The sequence below is a fragment of the Camelus bactrianus genome, chromosome X, assembly GCF_048773025.1.
Source record: "Camelus bactrianus isolate YW-2024 breed Bactrian camel chromosome X, ASM4877302v1, whole genome shotgun sequence".
In the NCBI taxonomy this organism is placed as follows: Eukaryota; Metazoa; Chordata; class Mammalia; order Artiodactyla; family Camelidae; genus Camelus; species Camelus bactrianus.
Window position 1 is genome coordinate 7029666 of NC_133575.1, and position 25750 is coordinate 7055415.

Genomic DNA, 25750 nt, shown 5'->3' on the forward strand with positions numbered 1-25750 from the left:
TTCCACGATGAGCATCGTTGGAGAAGAGGGTCCCGCATACAGGAAAGTATCATGTCCCCCGTTCACCCACCAATGGGTGGAAAAGAAGGCATCACTTTTAATGGCAGTGTGATGGCAAAGACAACTGTCTCCTTCCTGTCCTTTCACTCCGAGGCTTCCATTGTTTTAGTGCCACAGTTCAGCCTTCTGTCTTTTCGTTCTGCCTCCCCACCCTTGGACGTCAGTCTCCCCACTTCAATTTCTGAAATCATTCTGTCCCGCAAAGTTTAGCTTCCCTGCCCTCTGCAAAACCTCCTGGGCTTTGCCACTTCTGAATGGGGGAGAAGTTTATGTGTTTATTGATTTCCTTGTGTATCTGGATACAAGATTGTTTTTCTGAGTTAGGAAATTGTCAAAATGCAACGTTCTGGACAATGAGGGGTTTCATGTCTATTCAGATCTAAAGGAAGTTTATGGAAGTGGAGCTCATAATTTTAAGCAGAGGTGTGATTTCTAGAGAATTCTCTAGACCAAACCACCACTATCTTGGTGACTAGTTTTGTGTTTTCAGCTCTAGGTCATGTGAAATACCCCCAAACAACGGCTTCTTCCCTTTCTCTTCAGGAACATCACTTTGGATTCCCAGGGCAGACCTTATGATAGGACTATTTTCACACTATTGGTTAAAAATTTTAGAATTGTTCAAAGCCAATTTGGAGGAGCAAGTCTTCTTGAAACAACCCTGATGACGCAGATGGCTCCTTATTTTTAACCTAAGAGCACTTGTTCCAGGACTGTGCACAAACTGTAGCTGTTTCCATGGAAACACTCGCAGGCCTGATAGGAACAAAACATTCGGCCCAGTTTGTCTGTGTCTTAGTCTGTTGCCAGGATGGGTCCTGCTGTTCCTCTGTTGTCGGGAATTGGTGTGGTGTTAGGATTCCAGCTGAATTTGATCAGTCACTTGGATTTTCCTCTCATTTCTCAAGTGATTGTGTATCTGGGTTTGGGCACAGGGCACGGCGGTAGGAAACAAAGGAAAGCATCTCTGCTGTTGTAGTCTCACCTTCCCCACTCAGGCCAAGAGAAGGAAGCCCGGGGACCATCTGCTTCCACATAAAGAAGCCACTCTCTGAAGGTCCGTTCGTTCAGAGACCAGAGATGAGGGCAGGAGGGATATTGGGGTATTTATAGGCCCTTATTCCGCCACATATTCTAGATTTAGACTTCTCAAATTTCCAGTGTAGAATAAAGAGTTAAGCCAGATGGACACTGATTTACCGATATTTAGTTCTTTGAGCCGAAATGGTTTCACCATCCATCTGACTTAGATCTCAGCTGACACTTCCACGAACTTTTGCTGTTCATTTAAATGGTTACTTACAAAAAGAAAACAGAGAATAGAGACGAGAAGTAGCAGATCTGTAGCTGTGATTGACATTGGCAGGCATGGGGCTCTAAGGTGACACTGCGTTTTGGAACGTGAGCTGGGATCCCTCACGTCCCACCACCGTCAGTGGGGGTCACGGCTCTTTGGGAGTTCGTTTCTGTTCCGGAAAGCAGCAGTGTTTTAGGAACGTGCAAAATTTTGTAGAGCACAAAATTTAGGTGTCAATTCAGATAACTGGGGATTACTCTGGATATGTAAAATATGCCTCCAAACTGTGTAATATTAAAAGTGCTTTCTTTTCCTTGAAAAATGCAAATCATACTTAAGATTTCCATGTGAATTGCAAAGGTCTGAGGAGTTCCTGCAGCATAAATGCAGGTTTCCATTCTTGGTTTAATGGTGCTTGGGTTGTAGCAGAAAAGGTGTTTGGGCAAAAATAGTAAGGGAAAAATGATTCACATTTGACTTCTGTCTACATTAGGCATGTTCAGGAGAGGGATTTGGGAAATCACATAATAAATATGAGACCTGAATGCTTGATTGAGGACTTGCTTTCATTTCTTCACCATCATGAGCACGAGAAGATATATTTTAAAGCTTTGAAAGACATATGTGAGAGATTATATATAGGCCATAAAATGGATTACCTATTAAAAATAAGAATCAGTAAAGAATACAGCTGACTTGCAAGGAAAAAGAACTTGCCAGTTTTAAGTTACTCTCAGTTCTCTTTAAAAATGAATTTGACAGGGGAGGGTACAGCTTGGTGGTAGAGTGTGTGCTTAGCTTGCACGAGGTCCTGGGTTCAATCCCCAGTACCTCCATTAAAATAAATAAATACATACATACATATATAAATACATAAATAACCCAAATAAATACATAAATACATACCCCCCGAATAAAGTTTAAAAAAAAGAATTTGGAAAAGTTTCTTCTTTGCAAACTTTAATCATGACCTTGCTTTGTTTCCATATATTTAATTTCACTGAAAAGATATTTCAGAAAAAAGCCTTTCTAGAAATGGTTTTTCCTTTATTACGCAGAGTTGGAATGATGGTGCTTGCAGGAATGGGGTTCCATCCCACACTGCACATCAGCTGATTGGCGTGGATGGAGAAGGGGCATCGTAACTGTACATCCATCTGTATTTAGTCTGAGGGGGAAGGTCCTCCAGTAACCCTGACACACGGTGTGGGGTGGGGAGTACTCGCAGATGGCTGTTTCCAGGCTGGCAGCACGGTAGTAGGGGCATGTTGTTTTAAAGGGAAAGCCATCTTGCCTCTTCCTTGGCGAATGCACGAGAAACCACTGAAGGAATCCTTCTAGAGCTTTTGGCTTCCAGGACAGACAGATGGACAGACAGACATGTGCTTCTCTCAACCTGGCTGAGAGCAGGCCCCAAATGTCTGCCTCCAGAGTATGATTCTAAAGAAAGAAATGCACTTTCTAGTATGTGCCAGTGTTCTTTTAAATTGATAACTAGCCCTGAGATGAGCACGTAGCCAGTTGCATTGTTGCGACATTTCATTGTAAAAACAATATTCTTAAGCAAACTGTGGTTGCCTAGTGCTCAATTCAGCCCAAGCAATTTTCCCAGTTGGGTTATAGGAAGTCAGCTTCATCCAGATTTTGTTTCTGCTACAGAAGTTGTCCCTCCTCATTGTGTCTTGACATCATTTTCTTGCGAGCTGTAGAAAGCAACAGTGCACTGTGTCATCGTGGCCGCTGTTCTATTGCTTTTATGCTCGCAGTGGGCAGACCTTTTGAAGCTTGCCCTTTGCCTCTCCTCCCTCTTATACATCATTTTTTTCCCTTATTCTTTTTTCTGAGAGTGGATATGACTTGAGATTCCTCTGGAAAGAGTAGGATTATCTGGGATTGGCTCTCTAGCCACCCTCAGCAACTTGAATCCTTGTGCAATGGCAACTAACCTGGAGCTGCCAGCTCAGATGGAGTCCTGATCTCCTCATGTGTCGACCTCAGAGAACTCAAATATGTCTTCTGTAGTATGAGAATTATTCATGTCTATTACAAGGTAATACTGCTAACTTAAATTGGGCTCAAATAGGCTTTCCTATGGATCAGTTACATTGAAATGAAAAACTATGAGGCCACAAAGGATTTGCTCACTGTTGTACATCTCTTTTATATTTGTTGCTTACCTTTGACTTGGCTGATCTACAGTAGAATGTTCCAGAAATTTCATTGGGTCTAATGTCTGATTTGGCACTAACTTATTGATGGTTCTGTTTGGAGGGTTTCCTTGGGCCTCAGTTATATGACTGCCATAACTTTTAATCACACTCATTAGACACAGGTGGACGCTTAAGCCCCAGTTGGATTCCTCACCCCGTTCAGCTCTGTCATTAGTGTTTTCAGTGACGTGATTTGGCGCTGTTTTTCCAACACATTTTCAGGAAATTAGTTTTAAGTTAGACAAGAACTTGCCGATTAAAGCTACTGACGTTCAGCTATTTTCTGTACCTTCTTGGGGAATTGAGCTTGAAGTCAAATGTGTACATTTTAACTATAACTTGTAAACTCTTCTTTTCATGACTGTGGGTTTTCTGCTTGGTTTGGTACTTGAAGAAGGAGCCTTGCGCGGTGCTCCAGCCTCACCCCGTGCTCATGTCTAGTTCAGGAGGAGCCTGGATTGGTTCAGGGCTAGCCGACAGACCTTAACACGTGGACCAGTGCCAGTTGATTGGCAGTATCTGCAGGAAGCACCGTGTTGAGAAGGAGTCTGAAGTCTGGACCCAGAGGGAAGGATGCCAGCGTGGATTAGTGACCTGGGCACAGGATTGGGCAGTCTCAGAAGCACTCTCGCTGTTCCTGTTTTAGTGAAGATCATCACACTGGTGCCTAATGCAAGCCCCTAAGAGCTGCAAGGCCAGTTAGCATCCTGCAGACCAGGCTGGTCTGCCTGAAAGCAGAGGCTGTCAAACTTAAGGGAGCAGCAGAAGCATCTGGAGGGCTGGTCAAAACCCAGGTTGCCCAACCCCATCCCCAGAGTGTGACATTCAGCTGGTCTGGGGTGGGGGCTGACGTTGACATTTGTAACAAGCTCCCTGGTGACGATGAGGCTGCCAGTCAGGGACTCCACTTTGAGAACTGCTGCCTTACCTGTCCTCACAGCTCTCTGGGACCTCAGAGAAGTATTGGAAGTTTGGTTTGGGGCCCGTGTGCCAACCTCCGTCCTCCACAGCGCTGGGTTCAAGTCAGGTCTGGAGTTCATTGTTTCTGCCCAGAAACAGCTAAATCATCTTCAGCCACATATAAACTTAAAAGGGCTTAAAACATTCTACTCCTGCTTTGAAAGGTTGCTCTGAAAACATGAGCCACATCTATTTCACTTACTCTCCATTCAGCACCACCCCAGGACACCAAAAGTGATGCCGTCTGTCTGCTAAGCAGGCACGTGGACGTTTAGGAACAGAGAAAGTGACAAGAAGTGGAGTTTTACACCTCGAGGATGGTCGTGCTGACACATTTAGTGAGGCTGACTGGTTTGCAGCCATGCGGATGACCCCACGCCACTTTGGCGCTCAGCGGGGCTGACTCCTTTTGTATATTTGCTGGTGTGTGTGTTCTCTGTTCACACGTCCAGCTTCTGTTGAGTGTCTGCTCTCTGCAAGGCGTTGTGAATTTCACACACGGTCAAGGCCTCCGGTGCAAGAGAGCGCACCAAACCAGAAGACCTAGAGTCCCAGGCCGCAGGGCTTTTCTGTTAGAATCACTGTAATGGGAGCATTTCTCTCCTGGGGTTTTCTCAAGGTGGGGTTAGCAGGTAGGCACGGCGGAGAAGGCAGGAGGCCAGAAGCATCTCTCGTGTGTCCAGCACAATGTTTAGCTCCTGAGAGGGGGCCACGGACAGAAATGAGCCAGCACCGTCCTGCCCCCAGAACAGCGCCACTTGGGAAACCCCAAATCTGAAACAATGCCACGCACATGGCCAAGTTCGGGACTGCCAGCCTTTCGTCAGTTCTTTGAAGCAAGCGTGATATGGTTACTCATAGACCACGGCAGATTATATAGGGGACTTATACACTCATTTTTATTACACCTCATTTCCAGATCCTTTATTTTTGTCGTTTAACCTTTACTCTGTGCTAATTCTGGTATTTATCAGAGTGAATTTCTAGAATCAGTGTGACAGTGCTGAGAATGTGGGAAGAGGATTTTTTCATAAAGTGCACGGGTGTTTCCGTGTCCCTGTCTTGCAGGGTGTCACATATCCAGCAGCAGCTGGCCCAGCTGGATACCGAGTCCTGGCCGGGCATGGCCGAGGCGGACAGGGACCGGCTGCAGCTCATCAAGGAGAAGGAAGCCCTGCTTCAGGAGCTGCAGCTCATCATCCAGCAGAGAAGGCCCGGGGAGGACGTGGCGCGGCTGGAGGAGGAGTGGCGGCGCCTGGAGGAGGAGATCCAGCGAGCCCGGGCCACGTCGGTGCAGGGCGCCACAGAAAGGTGGGCTGGCCACGGGGGCGGGTGGCCTGGCCTCCAGTGGAAGACCGCCGGGAAAGGCTGAATCAAAGAATTGCGTGTGGCTTGAGCAAGACAAAAGCAGTCTGTTATTTTGGCTTTTATGACCTAAGTGTGCTTTTTTAGAATTTAGTCATTCAAATCTAAATCAGTTTTGGGGAATTTAGAGTTGAGTTTCTTGTTAGGAAAATACACTTGCTGTCTTCGAAAGCCACCAATGGACTGTTTTCTTCCCTACAGGATTCTACTTCAGGAAAAAAGAAACTGTCTACTTACGCAGCTGGAAGAAGCTACCCGTTTAACGTCCTATCTCCAGTCCCAGTTAAAAAGGTAGGTGACTTTAAAAGAGAAAACCAAACTTGATTATCATGTTATAATTACGTGCCCATGAACTTCACAGTTCCCTTCAGCTTGGATTTCTCTCCCAGAACTTAGAACCTGGAGTGGTTGTAAACACAGAGCAGCAAAGTGGATACATTATACTTTTAAGAGGAGCTGCTAATATATGATCCAAGGAATATGAGGATAATCAAGTGTGACTTCAGAATAACAGATCTGAAGTCAGATTTATCCAAGGGTTTTATAACTCCCCAAATCAGAAGTGTTTGTATGCACATGTACATTTTTATTTGGGGTTTTTGTAAGGTGTGAACATCTTTAAAATAAGATCTGGATGCTCAAGAGGTTTTCAAGGGCGTACTGTATTATGAAGTGTAGCGTTAAGCGCTTCTCTGTATCACCCTCAGTAGTTCCTCCTCAGAGCACCTCGAGGCAGTTACTGTTATCACAGCACTGGGAGAAAGTGGGAGGTGCACAAAGGGCAGAGCGCTTGACCAAATGGATTCAGCTAGTCCGAGTTGGAGCTGGAACTTGAACTCGTAGCCATATGTCCTTGAGGTTAACCACTGCTCTCTACCAACATTCAAAGCAACAAAGGAAATATTCACAAAGGGGCTTTAAGATGCTCACAGGTGTTAAAGGCGGGCCGGGGTGGGGGGTTCGTGGGGGAAGGAGGCAGGACTGCGTTCCCTCGGGGCGCAGAGCAGATGCTCGGCCCACAGTGGGGATCGGCGGGCTCCCGGTCTCCGGGCTGCTGTCCTCAGCTCCGGGCGCTCTCGTTGCAGCCTGTCCGCCAGCACCCTGACGGTGTCCTCGGGGAGCAGCCGCGGCTCGCTGGCCTCCAGCCGCGGCTCGCTGGCCTCCAGCCGGGGCTCCCTGAGCTCCGTCAGCTTCACCGACATCTACGGCCTCCCGCAGTACGAGAAGCCCGACGCCGCCGAGGGCGGCCAGCCTCTGCGCTTCGACCTGGTCCCCTTCGACTCCCTGGGCCGGGACGCCCCCTTCACCGAGCCCCCGGGCCCCTCCGGCTTCCACAAACAGAGGCGCTCCCTGGACACGCCCCAGTCCCTGGCGTCCCTGTCCTCCCGCTCCTCCCTGTCCTCGCTGTCCCCGCCCAGCTCGCCCTTGGACACGCCCTTCCTCCCCGCCTCGCGCGACTCGCCCTCGGCCCCGCTGGGGGACGGCGGCTTCGAGGTGCCGGGACTGGGCGCCCTGGACCGGCTGCGGGCTCAGGCGTCCGCTCCGGGGGACGAAGACCTGCCGGCCACGGCGGCCCTGCAGCCGCACGGGTTCCCCGGGGACGGGGAAGGACCTCGCGAGCGAGGACCCCCAGCGGCTGCGGCTCCTACGGGTGCAAGTACGTATTGATGAGCCCGGCGGGGGTTCCGGGGCCTGGGAAGACCCAGTTTCGAAATGAGGGAGGAAACAGCGCACTTGCACCGAAGCCCGCTGCCTCTGCAGTTGCACAGGGAGCCTAAGGTTAGGACTCTTGATAGGGTGAGGAAGCGCCTGCCCGCTCTGTGTCGTTTTGTCGTGGGTCCTTGAAATGTCACTGAAACTGGCAAAGTGGGCTTTCCCAGGCATTTCGCTTATTTGCAGAAAATGCCTAATTGTTGAAAATGAGGGTAAGAACCACATATTCTTCCACACTCGGAGGCTGACAAAGAGGTCCTGGGCTTTAATGAGCTCTCCGGGGCGTGTGCCCAGGTGGAACTTCTGTGTGTTCCGGCCTCGGCCCTCCATAGGGACTGGTGTCTGGCCAGAGACCCGCAGAAATCTCTACTCCTTCGTCCCTGTGACTTCATCACTTCACCCTTTGCCCTTGTACTTTTCAAGGATATAATTCTATCAAAGGGGAAGATGCAAATAATTGGCATATGTTCCAGAGACCTGCCAGTGAGCATCCGTCATTTCTACCCAATCGATTTCCCTGGTGCTCTTCAAATCAAGAAACATGTAACCACGAAAATTTCATCCATCTAGTTGTTGTTAATTCAGCTTCTACTTGGTGCCAGGGTCTGTCAGCTTGTAGCTCACATGGAAAACCAAACTACTGTTTAGGGAACATTCTGGCTGCAGAATCTGGGCTTCAACCCTCCTTATCTTGACCCCAGGTGAGCCAACCTCTGGAGACTTATACTTCCTTCATTTTCAGAGAGGATCAAGAACGAGACCTCTCATTCCTGAAGTTCAGCCAAATTAATTAACTTTTATTTGTACAGCAAAACTGTTTTTAGAGACATTCCATTTAGGTGAATGCTGGGTAATTTGTATAGCATAATTGACCTCTACCAGGGGTGTTTTTTTGCCTCTGGGGGATAATTGGCAGTGTCTGGAGACATTTTTGGTTGTCACAACTGAGGGGACTGGTGGGGAGGTGCTACTGGCATCAAGTGGATGGAGACCAGGGGCGCTGCACAGCACAGTCCCCACCACAAAGAATGAGCCAGCCAGAACATAAATAGTGCCGAGCCCGAGAAACCCAACTCATGTCTTACGAAGTAGTTTAGCAAGGATAGGAATACAACGTGAGTGCAAAACCAAGTGGTGCAGTGGAAATGGCTTCGAACTTGCAGCTTAGAGACTCAGGTTCTGTTCCTTGTCCCGTTGACTCACTAGCTGTGTGACCTTGAGCACATCCCTGGACAGACCAACTCTCAACTTCTCTGCCCTTGAACAAGGTGATCTTTATGGGCTCGTCCATTCGCCGCCATTCTGTTACTCATCAGCTTTTCACGTATAACCACATTGGTTGTCACATATAGGTGAAATAATAGTCTCTTCTGGCATTTATGTGTCTAACCAGAGCGCCATTATGTTCTGAGGCAGCCCCGGGGCTTTTTGGCACCTCTCTTTTTGCTGTCTTCCCCTCTGTCTGCACACACACCTTTCATATCCCCAGACACTTGATTTCTTTAATTCACATATATACAGGGGACCTTCATTTGCTTTGTTTTTCGTTATAATCACAAGTTCAGTGGTCCCTGTCTACTCCTTTCATTCAAGAGAGAAAATACAAAATAAGGACAGAATTGTGCCTCTGTTGTTGCTTGAGCTTACTTTTCTCAGTGCCCCGCTCTGCCCCCACCACACCAACTTTTCGTTAAAGGTTGATAAACAAGAGGATCTGTCTCGTTACGCAGCAAATCCAGACAAGGCCCAAAGCCCCTTTGGGGAGAGGGGAAAGACAGGGTGCAGAGGAGAAGAGCTGGCTTAATTTTCTTATCCTGATTTATTTTTCTTTCCCTCTTCGTGGCTGATACTACAATGCCTCAAACATCTTATCCTGGGAGGTCTTTGCTCGTGCTATGGTCAGATACTGCCACCTGGTGGTGCGTTCACATATGACATGCTCAGGAGAACTGGGCCCGTAAAAACCAGGACAGTTGATGCAGTGGGTCCTGCTGGCTGCTCCCAGGGGGCCAGGTTGGGTAACCAGCTTCAGGCACGGACACGGGGTGACTCCTTGCCTCCTTTGACGCTTGTGGGAATGCCAGAGCCTAGAGCCATTGTGACTTCATAAAGTTGGCGAGGATCTTGGTTCTCATTGTTACCCCTTGTTTGGTCACCTGAGGTCACATGGTTCCCTCTGGCTCTCCAGTCTGATTCGGAACAGTACAGTCCAAGTTTGGCTCAAGCACATTTTAGCCAGATAAAGTTTTTCTAACAGAAGATTCAAAATTGCCCAAATGCGTAAGGCAAGCTCTAGGAATGCCATTTCTTTGTGTTTTAAATCGATCTGAGGGGACAGAAGGTAGGAGAGGGGTATGGGGAAATAGACTGTGATCTTTAACAGCTTTTACGTGTTTACCACAGCTTTATCTTCCCAGAATTTTAAAAGCCAAAGGTGTCATGATTTTGAAATCCATTCCTATTTTCATTTCCTGTTGGTTTTTGCTAATATAAGTCCATAAATGTTTTGACTTTGTTCATCTGTTCTTTGATGTTTTTATTACAGTCATGCCCTGTTTAAAATCGTTGGCTTAAATTCTACACTTTTTTCACTTTCTGCTTTTCTTTTTATCTCTTTTCCCATGCGGCTCGACAGAAACGTTCACTGTAAGTGACCTTGGAATTCTCCTTCGCTTGTTGGTCGGGCTGTGGTGCGTCTTTGTGCAGTGAATCTGTGTATTTAGGATGGCCAGGGCTGGCCAGGAGGACATGGCTCCGGGCTGTACTTGAATGTAGCTCAGTAGTTACTCTTACCACTGTTACTGTCACCTCAGCAGTAGTCACCCTGGCGACCGAAGTTGTGTAAAAACTTTTCTAAAAGCTTGAAGTATTTTTCCTCTTTGCACTTTTCCCCAGTCTTTAATGCTTGCATTATTTTCGTATGCCAGCTGGCAGCTTGGCCCACGATGTGATTTTCATCTTTTCATTATACTTTCTTCCTTTTTGTCAAGCAGTGTTTGCTCCTTTTAGGTCTTGGTGTCTATCTGTCTGTCCGTGTTTAATGATAGAAAGATCAGGGATTTTTTTAATGAGTTTGGAAGATTTTTTTTTTAATGGGGAGAATGGGGATTGAACCCAGGACCTTGTGCGTGCTAAGCATGTGCTCTGCCACCGAGCTCTCCCCTCCCTGTGGAAGATTGTTAATTGCTTACTGCATTGGCCTTGCCCCCAGCCATCCATCTCGTTGCCTTGAAGGCCAAGAGCAGACGGTGGGGTGTGTGGTGGGGGTCTGTGTGTGCTTTTTTCTCACCCAGTGCTGAGCGTACTTCCTCCTGTGAACGCCTGCGTGCGGTTGCTGCGTGAATGCGCTAAGCCGGGATCACCGAGGATCGGTCCCTTCATTTCTCTCTTTCATGCACCTTCATCACAGTGAGAGAGTTTTGTCAGAGTTGCACCGTGGGGTGGACTGGAAGTTAAGTGGATCCTTGTGTGGTGCAATTTCCTTGAAGGCGTGCACAGCCGTGTCAGGGCTGGGGAAGAGGGCGCCAGCAGCTGTGTTTGCAGGGGGTCCTGCAGGGAACTGAGGGGCGCCCCCTACAGTTCAGAGCTAGGGCTCTGGGCCCTTCCGTGGGCAAGGTGACAAGAAGCGCTGGGCCTGGGAGTCGTGATCTACCATCTGAGAGGCGGCGCCTCTGGCCATGCCAGCTGGAGCCCGTTTCTATCCCTGACCGGTGGCCCCCAGGCTTGGAGCCACAGGCCTGTGGAAGGTCAGCTTTTGTCTGCAGTTAAGATCGTGAGACCAAGGACCTCAGCCCTGCCTGTTTTGTGCCCTGTTTAACGTGTTGGCTGTAATTGTGTGAATAATAATTTGGCTGAAAAGAGAGATGATCATCAGTGGATTCGCCATTTCTCTCAGCTTATGCACAGATGTCTAGAGTTTCAGTTTCTAGAGCTTAGATGGCTCAAGAAAAGTAGACAAGAGGGACCTGCATTATTAACAAGAGGCACGGTGGTGACAGAGATGGGCTCAGTTTGGGCCTTCGCCTTTGAAGCCTGTGTTTAGAACCCCGTGTGCCACTCTCTATAAAGCGCCGAGGTCCTGTGTCCATCGTCACATTTAGCAAAGAGACGGTGTATTTTTATTGGTTTTGTTAAAAGGAACTCATTCCTGTGAGGGAAGGAGTAGAAACATTTGATGAAATAGTAAAGGGGAGAATGTCAATGGTTGTCTTTGGCTCTTGTATTAAAATACATATGAGACCAGAATAAGCTACCCAGTAACTGTCCTTTCTAATCCCAGGACACGATTCTGGAAGCAGATCTGGGCCCAGGGCTGCTGACTGCCATTAGAGGGTCATGGAGACGTTTGCAAGGGCTGAGTCTGGGTGCATCTGTGTCCTCTGACTTGAAATTCACTGCATTTTGTTGCAGTTTATTTTGATGATATAAAAAAATTCTGTTTTCTGATTATAAAATAGTGTAGTGTATGTTGATTGTATAAAATACAGACAATACCACGCAGCATAAAGAAGGAAATAACGCTCCCCTACCTCTCAGAGAGCGCGCTGCTGGCCACTTTTGGATGCCATCTCTTTCCTGGTCTTTTGGTGTGGCAATGTCTGCAAGTGCCATGCCCAAGGACTTCCCACCATCTTCTGCTCTGTGCGCTCATCGAGGAGGTGAAAAGAGATTTATGACCATTTAGAGAGCTTTTAAAGAAGTAGCCAGGAGCCTAGTTCTTCCATTTCTCAATATAAGAAAAAAATGGAGTGGAGCAAGTTTGAACTCACACCTGCACACGTGCTCTTGTGTCTCTGGGCGTTTAGTCCCTTTGTGCCCGGATGCCCAGTGTTCATTTCTTGGCCCCGTGGTCCCCGGCCTCCCGTGCTGTCCCCTGCTGACCCCAGCTGTGTCTCTTACTTGCAGTAGTGACTCTTCGAGAAGACAGCGCCAAGAGGCTGGAGCGGAGGGCGCGCCGCGTGTCTGCGTGTCTGTCGGATTACTCGCTGGCCTGCGACAGCGGGGTGTTTGAACCCCCCACCAAAAAGTGAGAAGCTGGTCTGCCCGCCTGCCTGGGCAGACTTCCCACCGCGTGGCTTGAGAGCACGATAGGGACCCGTGCCAAGACCTGTGCGCATTGACGCCGTGTGTGCAGCCAGGGGACGCTTCTCTAGCTTCCCTCCTCGTGGGAGGGTGGGCCTCCGCAGCCTGCGCGGAGCCCCTCTGCTCCCGCGTGACGGTGGGGGCCGGCCCGGTCCCGGTCCCTGCCTGTAGGATGGCTGCTTTCTCACTGGCCCTGGGGAGCTTAAGGTGCAGCCCAGAGCAGCTGAAAAGGGAGATCCAGTGTGTGAGAGACCTGCCTTTCTAGAAAGGACATGCATTAGAAATGGGTTTCCTCCATCTTCTCCCTCCTTCCTTTCCTGGTTCAAGGAGTCTCTTTGCAAGGACAAAACCCTTTTGGGAAATTGGCCATTCTTTTGTTTGAGACCATTGACGTCGTTTGACCTCAGGCATCTGTACACATTTCAGTCCTTGCAGACCTTTTAAAAGTGTGTTTTGGACTTTGTCCTGACTATGACATGTGGTTTTGAGAGGTATGCAGGGACTTTCTCAAAAACACAACTTTGTCTGTGGGTACCCTGTGAGATGACATCATGAATCCAGGGGACCTGTCCCACCCTTTCAGTCACTTAAAATATTCATTTATGTCACAACTTAGTAAAGCCCTCCTCAGTGAGAAGTACCACTAAGGTGACAGCGCTTCTGCCGAGCCTGGGCACCAGCTCTCCCAGGAGTAACACCTGACTTTCCACTTGTGCTCAGGAGTGAAGATGCTGACGAGCCTGCGCATGGGGACGCTGGCGGGAAGGAGGGGCCCCGCATCCACGTGGGACTTTTGTGAGTACAGAAGACTCCTTCCCTGCTGCTTCTAACGGCGATGGGCCGCCCAGTGACTCAGCTACATGCACAGGCCGGCAGGGGCGGAGGGACCCACACAGTCTGGGTGCTGCTCCCTGGCCTGGGTACCCCGAGCCTGCCTGATAAGGGGACGAGTGGCAGGAGGGAGACATGAACAAGAGAAGATCCACTGCTGCCCTCTGGTGCTGAGTCACAGCTGATGACAGTCACCTATGGAGCCGGGGGTTCTGGGCCAAGTGGCAGGGGAATCACCAGTGTTCGCTGCAGTGAGGTGGGGGGGCCCTTTCCCTCCTCCACCCTCCCTGCAAGGAGTAGCTGGGTGGTTTGCAGCACAAAGCTTTTTGGTTGCTGGTTGCAATTTCTGTAAGGTGGTAACCAGCAGTGTTCAGACTAGCCAGGCAGGTGTTCGCGTCCGGACAGCTTTCTTCGGCTCACTCTAGTCATTCTTGTCGAATGTTTCTTTCTTTTTTTTTTTTTTTAAAGTTTTAAATCTTTAAAATAATTAAAAAAATTTTTTGTGTGGGGGCGGTAATTAGGTTTATTTATTCAGTTATTTCTAATGGAGGTGCTGGGGATTGAACCCAGGACCTCGCACATGCTAAGTACACGCTCTGCCACCAAGCTGCACCCTCCCCTCTCGTCCAGTGTTTCTGAGTGCTGACACTGGTGGCATTTGGGTGGCTCCTTTGTGGTGTGGGCAGGAGGGAGGCTGTGCACGGGAGGACGTGGAGCAGCATCCCTGGTCTCCACCCTCCAGGTCCAGGAGCGCCCTCTCCACTCAGTGTGACAGTCAGAATTGTCTCCAGACTTTGCAGGTGTCGGGTGGTGGGGTGGGGAGCAAAATCACCCTCCGTCAAGGGCCACTGCAGTAGTTTGAGTGGAAGAATTTCTCCCCCGTGGGAAGTGTGCAGTCTGTGAACTTGGTTTTCTTTTACAGGCTCGACAGTGCCAGCGAGTGCCTCCTGGTCAAAGTGCTGCAGCTGCAGAACTTCGCGGGGCGGGTGCTGAGGGAGGACTGCAGAGTGTAAGGCCTCCCCGGGGCCCGCTCCACACAGTGCCGCTGCCTGGCCTCTGCCTGGCCTCTGCCTGGCAGTTTGGGGAGGGAAAAGCCCGTTTGGGAACCTGCATTTACAGCAAAACACCAGGGAGTGTCTGCCTGAAATATGAGAGGTTGTAAGGTTCTGGAAGAGTCACGTTTGTCAGTGGTGCTCGTGGAGCTGGGCTGATTATGCGTGGCGGCGGTGCCAAGACAGTGCCATGTGCAGGTCGGCAGCGGCCTGTGGGCTCCTGGTCACGAGGCTGGGTGGTGACACAGCCACATTTGGCTCTGTCATCCGGTGAGGTGCTGGAGAGGCCTCAGGCGGGGCTCAGGGGCCCTTGTCTGAGCCGGAGGCACCCCGTTGTGAGTGCCACAGCCCGAGGGGGGTGACCACCAGAGGGGCCCGCTGACCCTGGCAGGTGAACGCACTGGGATGGGTTTTCAGGCCCCATCGTGCCCTCTGTTCCGTGAGTTGTCCTTGTCAGCTGGTCTTCTGACGGCCGCGGAAGCAACCTGGTCTCCAGTGGCTGAGGGCTCGCCCTGGGCCGCTACTCAGCCTGATGATGTACTTGGCGACATCCCCCGATACTCGGGCTGCTCCTGCAGGCCAGCTTCTGCACCGGGGGCGTGGGGCAGTGATTCCAGCCCCGCAGGCGCCCTGGAGGGCTAGCAGTCCTCCTGGCGAGGCAGGTGGAGCTGGGACAGGGAGCCAGGGGGCTGGGGGGAGACCACTACAGATGTTTGCCCAGAAAGATGCTGAAAGCAGAACCTCCGTTTGAGTCCCCTCTAAAGTTGTAATGACTGATTTTTATGTGTTTTCTTTGTGCCAGTTGTTTTGTTTTTTTCTCTCTCTTAGTCTCCAAAGATAGGTCAGTTCTTTGGACTTTTTCTTGGTTGAGAAAAGGAGTTTTTCTAGAGGACTTGGCAGTCCTACCCATGGGCATCCAAAGAGAAGCACATAGGGGTGTTCACGTAAATGGTCCAGGTATGTCTGTGCAGATGTGCCAGTAAGCGCTCCCTCCGTCTGCTTTCCCCCTCTCGGTTCCAGACACATCCGCGTCTATCTGCCACCGCTCGACTCCAGCACGCCGAACACTTACTGCTCTAAGGCTCTGGAATTCCAAGGCCCCCTGGTATTTAATGAAGTTTTCAGAATCCCTGTGCATTCGAGCATGTTGACGTTGAAGTCCGTTCAGTTGTATGTGTGCTCAGTGAATCAGCAGCTGCAGGAAGAACTGCTGGTACGGTACCCCCTCCCCCTCTCATTCCTTCCCTCCTCCCCCCTGCTTTGTCCTGTGCCGAGTGCTTACAAATTGTCAGGGTGTTAAGTGATGTCTGTAGCTGGGAGTACGGACAGGGCTGATAAAGGCCCTTACCTTGTCACGTGTTGTGTAATTTACACACATGATCTCAGCTAGTACTTGCAAACCCCCAGTGCAACGACTTCTACATTATCTCCATTTTCAGTCACGGAAACTAACAAGTAGGGCTGATAAATTTGGTGAGTAGAAATGCAAGGTGGTCAGTTAAATTTGAATTTCAAATAAGCTATGGCTGCCTTTTAGTACAAGTATGTCCCATGTAATATTGGGCATACTTACGTTTTTTTTTTAAAAATCTCTTGTTAATTTGAAATTGAAATTTACCTGGGTACCCTCTACGTTATCTGGCAATCCGAGAACTGGACAGTCCGCCTCCCACCAGCCAGCCTCTGCAGGGCTGGGACTTGGAAGCCAGGGTGCTTTCTTTCCAAGGCTGTAATTTTCCCCCTGGTCCCGTTCCCTCAGTGGCAGGATTAGAGATCGTCGAGTCCCACCAGTCCGCTCTCATTTCAAAAATCCCTGCCAGAATCATTGGCTCTTTGAGTGGCAGGCCCCAGCCTGACCCCCACTCCGGGGTGTCCGTTCTCTGCCCTGGTCCCCTGCAGGCACTTTCTGATTGGGCTGACCAGCAAGCAAGGAGCTAACCCCGTTAGGACCCTTTGCAATGACTTTGATTTTACTGTGGTCCTTTAAATAGCAGTGAATCATCTTATGTCCTTTCTGATGAAGGTTGAAGGGTGCCCTCGATGCCCGTTGGTTGTTAAGGTGAAATCATTCAGGGCCTGTTCTACTTCCTGTTTTTAAACCACCGTGCAGGGCATCGCTCAGATTAACCTGGCCGACTATGACGGTTCGGGCGAGATGCAGCTGCGCTGGTACTCCGTCCAGGTGTTCACTGGCCCCGAGCCGCCCCGGCGGGAGGACGAGCGGCCAGGAGATGGCGCCTCCCGGGACCCCACGCCCACCGCCTCGGGGAAGACGGTACGTGGCCCGGCTTTGAGGCTGGCTCTTCCTGGGGACATCGTTTCTAGGAGACATCTGTGTAGACTTCATCTGAGAATACAGTGGCAATGAAGAAGCAGGGCTTTAAGGGACGTAATGAAAACAGAACGTAGTGGTGCACGTGATCATTTATGATCGTGTTTTTAAACGTGTAGTGTTCACAATCTCGAGTGACACTTTGGTTGCTATAACATTTGAGTCCTCAGAGCTCCATGAAAAGGCCAAGTTGCTGTCTGGCTGTCACCAGTGGGGTGAGCTGAGGATGGCCTCCGGACTGTCAGCAGGGATGCTCACCGTGGGCCATGCTCAGCGCCCACTCTCCACTGGGCCGCCAGAAGCTGTTGGTCCAGGCTGGTTCTCAGTGGTGTCCCTTCTCTCCTGCAGGATGCGGTGACAGTGTTGCTGGCTAGAACCACAGCCCAGCTGCAGGCAGTGGAGAGGGAGCTGGCCGAGGAGCGAGTCAAGCTGGAGTACACAGAGGAGGAGATCCTGGAGATGGAGCGGAAGGAGGAGCAGACCGAGGCTGTGTCTGAGCGGTGAGAGCTGGCCTGGGACGGGACTGGCCTGTGGTGTGTCACTTAGCCTCTGTAGAATGTGCTGGAGCCTTTGCCCAGAAGTTGGGATTCTCATGGGGAGTTGTATGCAGGTCTGGACTTGGGCAGTACTTTGACCCTAGCTCCACATGTAGGCTTTTCACCTTCCCTCCTGTTCCCGGATTTCTCTCAAAGAGGGGAATGCTGACTGACTCCGCTCTGCCCAGATTGAATACAATAGGGCCCTTTAAGTTTTGGTTTTGGTTTTTAACTGCTTTATTTAATATCATCTCTCTACCGTACAACTCACCCATTTGAGTGGACAATTTGATGGTTTTTAGTGCAGGCACAGACTTGTAGCACTGTCTGCACACCCGATTTTAGGGCATTTTCATCATGCTGGAGAGAAACACCACACGCGTTAGCGGTCAGCCCGTTCCCCCTCGCCCCGGCCCTTGGCCACCGCTCAGCTTCCCGCTGTCTCCGTGGATTGGCCTGTTCTGGGCGTTTCCTCCAAGTGGAATCACACGAGGCCCCTTTACGTTTTCCCCGAAGCAGGCTGTGAGTGAACCTTCAGTGGGTGCAGACCCGTCTGCGGTTGCAGGAAGATCTCAGATGAGCAGGCACCTCAAGTGATTGCTCCCCATTGGGTCCTTTCTGGAGCCACTTCCATATTGCTTTTCGTCTGTGTTTTTCCATAAAGAGCAGCCTGTTTCCAAAGCTTGCTATTTCTTCCTAATAGGTTTCTCTGGATTTCTTTTCAAAGAAATTTATTTTCGGGGGGGGAAAGCGCATGGTAGAGGGGAGGGTGTGTGTTCAGGGGTTCAGGGATGGGCAGGAAGCTGGGAGGGGTCGGGGCAGGGTTCTGGGATCCTGGCATCTTCAGCTGCTGAAATTGGGTGGGACAGACAGACAGACACTCTTAATGAAAGGCCTTATAGTGCCATTTTCCCTAGAAAACGTAAATGCCTTTCACTTTATGAGAAAAATCAACAGTCTACAGTCACTGAAAGCAAACATTGGGCATCTCTGCTGCTGTGTTCTGAATGCAGCAGTGACCTCAGTCCCTTGATGAATGTTTTGGGGCTTTTTGCTCTGTCCACCTTCAGGAGTTGGCAAGCCGACTCGGTGGATAGTGGCTGCAGCAGCTGTGCCCAGACCAGCCCCCCACACCCAGAGCCCTGCTGCGTTGGCGTCGACTCCATCCACAGACAGACGTTTGCGGGCCAGGCGGATCCTTACAGCCCCGAGAAACTTCGGCCCCCGACTCTTAAGGTAAGGAGAAAAGGTCAAGGGATTTGACGGAGCCCCTGAGGGTTTGCCTCCCATACTGGGCACTGCCCTGGCAGGAGGGGTGTGTGCCCCATGTGAGGGAATTGGTGGAGGAGGTGAGCAGAAAGAAACCGAAGCAAGTAGGCTTGTGTGCAGGACGGCATGGCATCCGGCAGTATTTGACTGAGAGCCGAGGAAAAGCAGTGTGTGGTCTAAGATCTGTAAACAGCTTAAAGTGTGCCCAGCGGGTACCCTGGAAATGTCTAGCAACTGTAAATTAAAAGGAAAGGACAACTACAGCTAAAAAGGGTGGTTTCTTAGTCATTTACCTGCCTTCTGGTGATGACTGATTCCCATCTTCAGGGCCACACATCATGACTCAGGGTGTTTCCTGGGTCCCTAAGGGTTTGGACTTTGTAGTTTTGCTCCCTTGTGACATTAAGAACAGCGAAGCAAGGGCAAAGGTATAGCTCAGTGGTAAAGCACATGCTTAGCATGCACAAGGTCCTGGGTTCAATCCCCAGTACCTCCATTAAATAAATAAATAAGTAAACCTAATTACCTCCCCACCAAAACAAAAAACAACAAGAAAAAAGAATATTCAAAGAATGGCAAAGCAGCCTTTTGGCCCTTCTGTTCTCCTGATCTTAGCGGTGCCCGTCGCCATCATCTCCAGTGAGGGAGTCTTTGTTCCCAAACTATTTAGCTCATAGCAAATGAAGAAATAGAGTCCCTCCCTTGGCATCTTTCTAAGGTAGATTAAACAAATATTTTTTTGAAGATATATAAAGACTTTCCACATTTGAGGAAATAAATAGACATACAAATGTAAGAAGCTTGACAACTACAAGTAGGGTAAACTTGGAGTGACCCACGCCAAGACACACTGTAATCAGACTCATCAAAGATAATGGTGTAACACTGAAAGCAGCAAGAGAGAAGTACACACTCGTGTGTACAAAAGTTAAAGAAAATTAAAATATTGTCTCTACTATCAATAACTGTATGATGCAATGAGCAGATCAGTTATATGCATTAAATCCAAAGAACAATTTCAAAGAAAGATGAAAACAATAGGTAACAATATAGGTATTGACTGTAATATGTAAATATGGAATTCAGGATAAATTACCAAGGGAAAATCATCATGCAGAAAATCTGAATAATGTGGAGCATGGAAAGAAAAAGAATGGATTCTAAAATGGCATAGAGTGGGCACAAAGCAAATACAAAACCCAGCATCAGTATACTTCAATAAAAATGTATATTTAAGAATTAAAAAAAAACCCACATTGTAAACTGACTATACTTCAATAAAAATATATATTTAAGAGTTTAAAAAAAAATTTTTTAAAGAAAAAACCCAGGATCAGCAGAAAGTTTTAAACAGGCACCATCAAGACTGGGTAGAGGAGGCAATAAAAAGATTGAGCCCGAACTATGTGGAAGAGTGGAGATAAAAGTAGATCTTATGGCTAATAGAAGCTCTAAAAATTAGGATAAAGTGCCTAGATTTGCACTGATGGGTCAGAAAAGAGGCGTGGCATCTTAAAGTGGTGACCTAAGGAAAAGGTGTTTACAGAATCAACCTGGAGATGAAATGAAAAATAAACTAAGATGGGTGGAGAATAAACACAGTTTACACAAAAAGTTCCCACAGTGATCCACAGTAGAATCCATTAAAGACACACTGAAACCTGTGGATACAATGATGTCTGTTTATTTACTTGACAGCATATAACCTTTTTCTGATTTGAGGATACCCTGCAGATGTTATACAGCCGAATTTTTCAGTGTTTTCCTAAAAATAATGACGGTCTTATAACCACAGTAGTCACCATCAGAAAATTAACATCAATATTATCGAATCTATAGACATACTCAAATTTAACCAATTATATCACAGATGTTCTTTAAAGAAACAAAAATAATTTTTCTTATAAAGATTCCAGTCAAGTTTTGTGCTTTCTCTTCATTCTTCTGGGACATTTCCTCCATCTTTGTCTTTTATGACCTTGACATCTTTGACAAATTCCGGTCCGTTATTTTGTGGAATATCCCTCCCTGTGGGTTTGTGTGATTTTTCCTTATTAGATTTAGGTTGTGTTTTTGGCAGAAACAACTAGATGATATTGTGAACATGTTCTACTGCTAATTAAGTCGTCTTTATTCTTGTTGTTAAAATGACGCCTGTCACGTTTCTTCACAGCAAAATTAATATTAGTACCTTGTAGGGAGTTGTTCCATCTTGATTTTTTTAGTTTTCTTGTAAGTTTGGAATCACAGATTCTTTTGTCCTGTATATCGTAATCTAACACTCTCATTTAGTTTGATACTAATTTTATGCTTTAAAAAGAAAACATGAAATTGTGAATTCTAGTCTTTAGTAAAAATCCTGATGCAGCCCCAATAAACCAGGTCTCTAGAGATAAAATAGTTTATAGATCTAAAAATCAAAATATTATCTTATGCCATAATGAGGGGAAAAGTCCGTAAATTTTGGCATATGATATCAGGTTAGGAATCCTATACTTAGGCTAACATTGAGGCTGGGAAAACAGAATGTCGTGATTAAATCTAAGAGTTATCAGTAGGGTAACTTGGGTTCATTCACATAAATCAAAAGGGACTAAAAGTGACCAATATTTTGACTTTTAGATCTTTAAGCTGTTTTCTCTCTAGAGACAGTTGTTTGGTTACAATGCTGATTTATTGCTTGCATTCTAGAAAAAGTCATGGTAACAAACGAATTGCTATCTAGGTTGATAAGGAAACCAACACAGAAGATCTCTTCCCAGAAGAAGTAGCAAGTCTTCCGAAGGAGAGGCCTGGGCGCCGGGCCCGCGGCTCGCCCTTCGTCCGCAGCAGCACGATCGTCCGTTCCCAGACCTTCTCACCTGGAGCACGAAGCCAGTACGTTTGCAGAGTAGGTTGAAGTTCCTTTGCCACTTGCATAGTGGCTTTCTTTATTCCTCTTAGATTGTGTTTTATTTTTCACTTCTTTATGCCAAAAGGCATATCTGTTCTCACAAATAATACTAATCAGCGAGCACCCTGCATGTGTGGGCATGAAATTGGTGTTGGTTTCCTCACCCTGCCGCCCTGTGCAAATCTAAGTCTGGATTTCTTCAGGATCCTGGTGTGTCTCCCCAGATTTGTAGTGCTGGGAGTGCACAAGCTCCCGGTCAGGAAGCAGGGCGAATCATTGCTCCATCAGTCTGAGGAGTAACAGATGGAAACAGGGACTGTCCTGCCTAGGGTTGAGATCAGGAAGTCAGGTCACTGAGTGGTTAGGAGCTCTGAAGTAGAGCTGTATCGGGGGTCCCAGGAAGGTCACAGCCCTGAAGACTCAGGGTGCTGAGGCAGGGGGTCTGACCCCCCACTTGTAAATTTGCACCCTGTGGGCGGTAGTGGGAGACGCTGGATGGTTCTCAACCTTGGCTTCACCTTGCAAACCAGTCATGTTAGGGGAGTTTCACAAAATGTTTGTGCCTGGGTTCCACCCCCAGGAGTCCTCAGGAGCACGGGTGGGGAGGGGCCGGTAGCAGAGGTTTGGGAAGCTCCCTGTGGTTCTGATGTGCACACAGGGTTGAGGATGCTGGGATAGGTAGTGCAGGAGACCCCACATGCTGTGGCACATAAAGCAGGACAGCACGTTGGAGGTTGGCTGACCGTGGCTGTGGGACAGTGACTGCACGGACTAGGAGAGGAAAGCATCGTGGAGGATGAGTGGTCACGAGGCAGCGGCCTGGAGAGGGCGTCGGGGTTGAGGAGGGCTGTGACCTTCCCTCCTCTGAGCCAGGCCTGTTGGAGAAGCACCTTCCCTTCAAGGGGCTGCCGGGGAGCTGCTCCCTTAGGGCAAAGCCAGAGTCAGATCGTAGGAGAGAAACAGACCCTCAGACCTGCCCAGGAGACTGGGAGTGCGGTTAAGGGCTCCCCAGGCCCACTCTCAGCCTCCGAAATTTGCTGGGACTCCATGAACTCAGAGAAGCCCAGCCAGGGGAGCGCACCGGAGCCTCGGTGTGCGGTGAGGGGGAGGGAGGGTGTGCGGTGGGGGTTGGTCTGCTCATTTGGTTTGTTTTCATTTTACCTGAAACTCCTATGTAGGTTGTATTTTAACTGAAACCCAGAGTCTTGGTAAAAGCTCTTAAAGTCAGAAGTGTGCTTGAGTACCTTGGATGAGAAACAAAATCATCTTAATGCAGAGTACACAAAGAATGAATGTTGAATTCCTGAGAGTGTCTCTGAACCTCAGTCTTTTTGGTGCAGCTTTATCGTAGTGACAGCGACAGTTCAACGCTGCCCCGGAAGTGCCCCTTTGTCCGGAACACTTTGGAAAGACGAACCCTTCGCTATAAGCAGGTATGTGCCATGTAGACTAATATGCAGTCTATACATACCCTGGGAGTTATTTCTACAAACCTGAAAAGGTACTGTTTTAGGTAATATTAATTAAAAGGTAATATGTTTATTTCCTTGTTTATGTAGAATAATTTTTTTAAAGCGTATGTAATATCAACATGTTAACACTATTTCTTAATTTCCTAAGATAATCTCATGAACTTAGATAATATATGATCTTTACATTTTAAAATATAAGAAATTAATAAACAGTCACCCATTCTGTATAAGAGAATCTTTTTTCTTTCTGACAGGGGAATATATACAACTTAGAAAATTTGAGTCTTCCAGCATAGAGCACTCTTCTACATAGGACTGTTCTATGGTTTTTGTTTCCTTTATACACCAAGTTTTTTCTCCCCATCACTCCAGTTTACAATTTTGTTACTTTTAGTTTGTGAGCTAGTGGTTCCCTGTCTTTCCCTGGCAAAGACTCTTTTAAAGAAAAAAAATTCCCAGATTTCCTTGTGGCGGTTGTATTGAGAGTAACCCTTGACTGAGAATTAAAAAATACATAATTTAGCTACAAAAATATATCTCAATGGCAGGGCCATTGACACTTTGGACTAGATCATTCTCTGTTGTGGGGGACATCCTGTGCACGGTGGGATGTTGAACTGCATCCTGACATTGACCCACTAGTTGCCAGTAGCCTCCCTCTCCTAGTTATGACAACTAAAAATGTCCCCACACGTTGCCAGGTGTCCCCTGAGGGGCCAAGTCACCCCTGGTTGAGAACCATTGAGCTCTGCTGTGAGTGCTTTTAAATGAATTTATGTTTATTAAGTCACTTACATTTGCATTTAACGTCTGTATATGTGTAAAATAATGTCATGTGTGTATGAAAAGCATAAGAGTTATTCAGGCCTCTGAACAGTACTGATGTGCTCGTGGATTTGTGATTTCGTTGCAGTAACTGCCTTCCCCAGGGCTGTTAGCCGTGGGAGGGGCAGGACTGCTCTCAACACCATGTACGAAGTTCTTTTCTCATCTTAGGACTTTCTTGAACACAGCACATTTGCTACTTGAGGCTTATATGGAAGAGGAACGTTTTTGACAGCTTGTGTGTGTATTTCTGGGTGCATGCGTACATGCATGGGTGTATGTGCATAAACACATCCATGTGTTTATAAACAAGAAGCCCTCATGTGGTTTATAGCATGCTTTTTTCCCCTTATACAGTAGATCATTAAGATTTTGCCACGTCAGTGTATTTTTTCACCATTTTACAATGGCTGCATCTTATTGGCTTTGGAATGTTTTGATCAGTTTTCTCTTGTTAGATATTCAGGGATTTTTGGTCATAAATGTTTTGCACATCATCAGTTGTACTTTTCAAATGCAAGTCAAAATGAATTTCAGAGCTAAAGAAAACGGACCTGTTGTGGTTTTTGCTCTCTGTTGTCACATAGCACCTGTGCAAGCCGGTGCCCGCTTATCCCATATGGGAATGTCTGTTCTCCACACTGGTGCAAAAACAGGCCATTAAAGCAGACAGTTTGCAGGTACTGAACCGGAGGTTGCCACTCATGCCTGAATCAGGGTTGTGTCAGCATCCGGCCGAGGGTCATCTCCGTCCGGTCGCTGCTTCCCCGCTGTGGCTCCTGGGGAAGAAGCTGCTGGAAGGGCCGGATGCGCACTCACGTCCACGGTCTCCAGCCCTGCAGGTCCTCCCTGGCGGCGCTGGGGGCCCGAACATCCCTGGACCTGGAGCTGGACCTCCAGGCATCGCGGACGCGGCAGCGGCAGCTGAATGAGGAGCTGGGCGCCCTGCGCGAGCTGCGCCAGCGCCTGGAGGACGCCCAGCTGCGCGGCCACACCGACCTCCCGGCCTGGGTGCTGCGGGATGAGCGCTTCCGGAGCCTGCTGCGGGAGGCCGAGAGGCAGGTGAGGAGCCCCGCCCGGCCACCTCGCCGCGCCCGGGCGTCTGGGCCAGCTCTGCTTGACCCATCAAGCCTCCCCATGGGGAGCCGGGTTCCCCTTCCTCCGGCCGGCGGCTGTTGTCCTCCGTGGTTCCAACATAGCTGTGTGAGGGGCCTGGAGGGAGGGTCCCTGGGTCCCCCGTCTGCGAGCCGTGAGCCCATAGGAGCTCCCAGGAGGATTCCCTGGTGGTAGCCTGCTGATCGGGCCGGCTTTTCTCCCCTTGGGGTCCCCAGAGCTGGAAGGGGCTGCACTCGCTTTTCCTGAAAAGTACAAGTCAAACCAGCTTGTCCATCCTCTGTTCCAGACAAGACAGACCAAAGTTGACTTCCATCAAGAGCAGGCAGCCGAGAAGATGCTGAAGAAGGCCTCCAAAGGGGTGTGCCAGCTGCGCGGGCAGAACCTCAAGGAGCCCATCCAAGTGCAGACGTTCAGGTGGGCAGAAGCCCGGGCCTCACTTTCCCTCTGACTCTTTACCCTCAAACTCTTGTCCTTATAAAAGTAAAGGCAGGACTGAAAACGACCCCCAGGAGAACAAAGCAGGACTCCCCGCAGCTGTTAGCCTTGGCAGGATTTACCCAGCTCTTTTTTCTCTAAGCACTGTTCTTTTCATGTCACTTGTAAGCATAATATGGGTTGAACTCTGCGTTTAGCTTTTAAAAATTTTTTTAGTTTTTTAAAAAAAGTTTTTGAGTTTCATGGTTTTATTAACACAAATACAGTGTGCGCACGAGCAGTCTGTTCGTTTTCTTCGCTGC

General features: G+C 48.6%; 1 protein-coding gene across 2 annotated transcripts in view; it reads left to right on the forward strand.

Moving 5' to 3' along the window:
- WWC3 (WWC family member 3) overlaps positions 1–25750 on the forward strand; it is a 102131-nt gene that overhangs the window by 72016 nt on the left and 4365 nt on the right. For both annotated transcript variants that reach the window (XM_074359825.1, XM_074359826.1), the window contains 14 exons: positions 5596–5838; positions 6094–6183; positions 6978–7549; positions 12511–12631; positions 13408–13482; positions 14441–14527; positions 15591–15783; positions 16681–16845; positions 17251–17402; positions 18509–18674; positions 21433–21597; positions 22941–23033; positions 24732–24959; positions 25300–25427. In XM_074359825.1, coding sequence (XP_074215926.1) covers positions 5596–5838; positions 6094–6183; positions 6978–7549; positions 12511–12631; positions 13408–13482; positions 14441–14527; positions 15591–15783; positions 16681–16845; positions 17251–17402; positions 18509–18674; positions 21433–21597; positions 22941–23033; positions 24732–24959; positions 25300–25427 — 2478 coding nt within the window. The remainder of the gene's footprint in view (positions 1–5595; positions 5839–6093; positions 6184–6977; positions 7550–12510; positions 12632–13407; positions 13483–14440; positions 14528–15590; positions 15784–16680; positions 16846–17250; positions 17403–18508; positions 18675–21432; positions 21598–22940; positions 23034–24731; positions 24960–25299; positions 25428–25750) is intronic.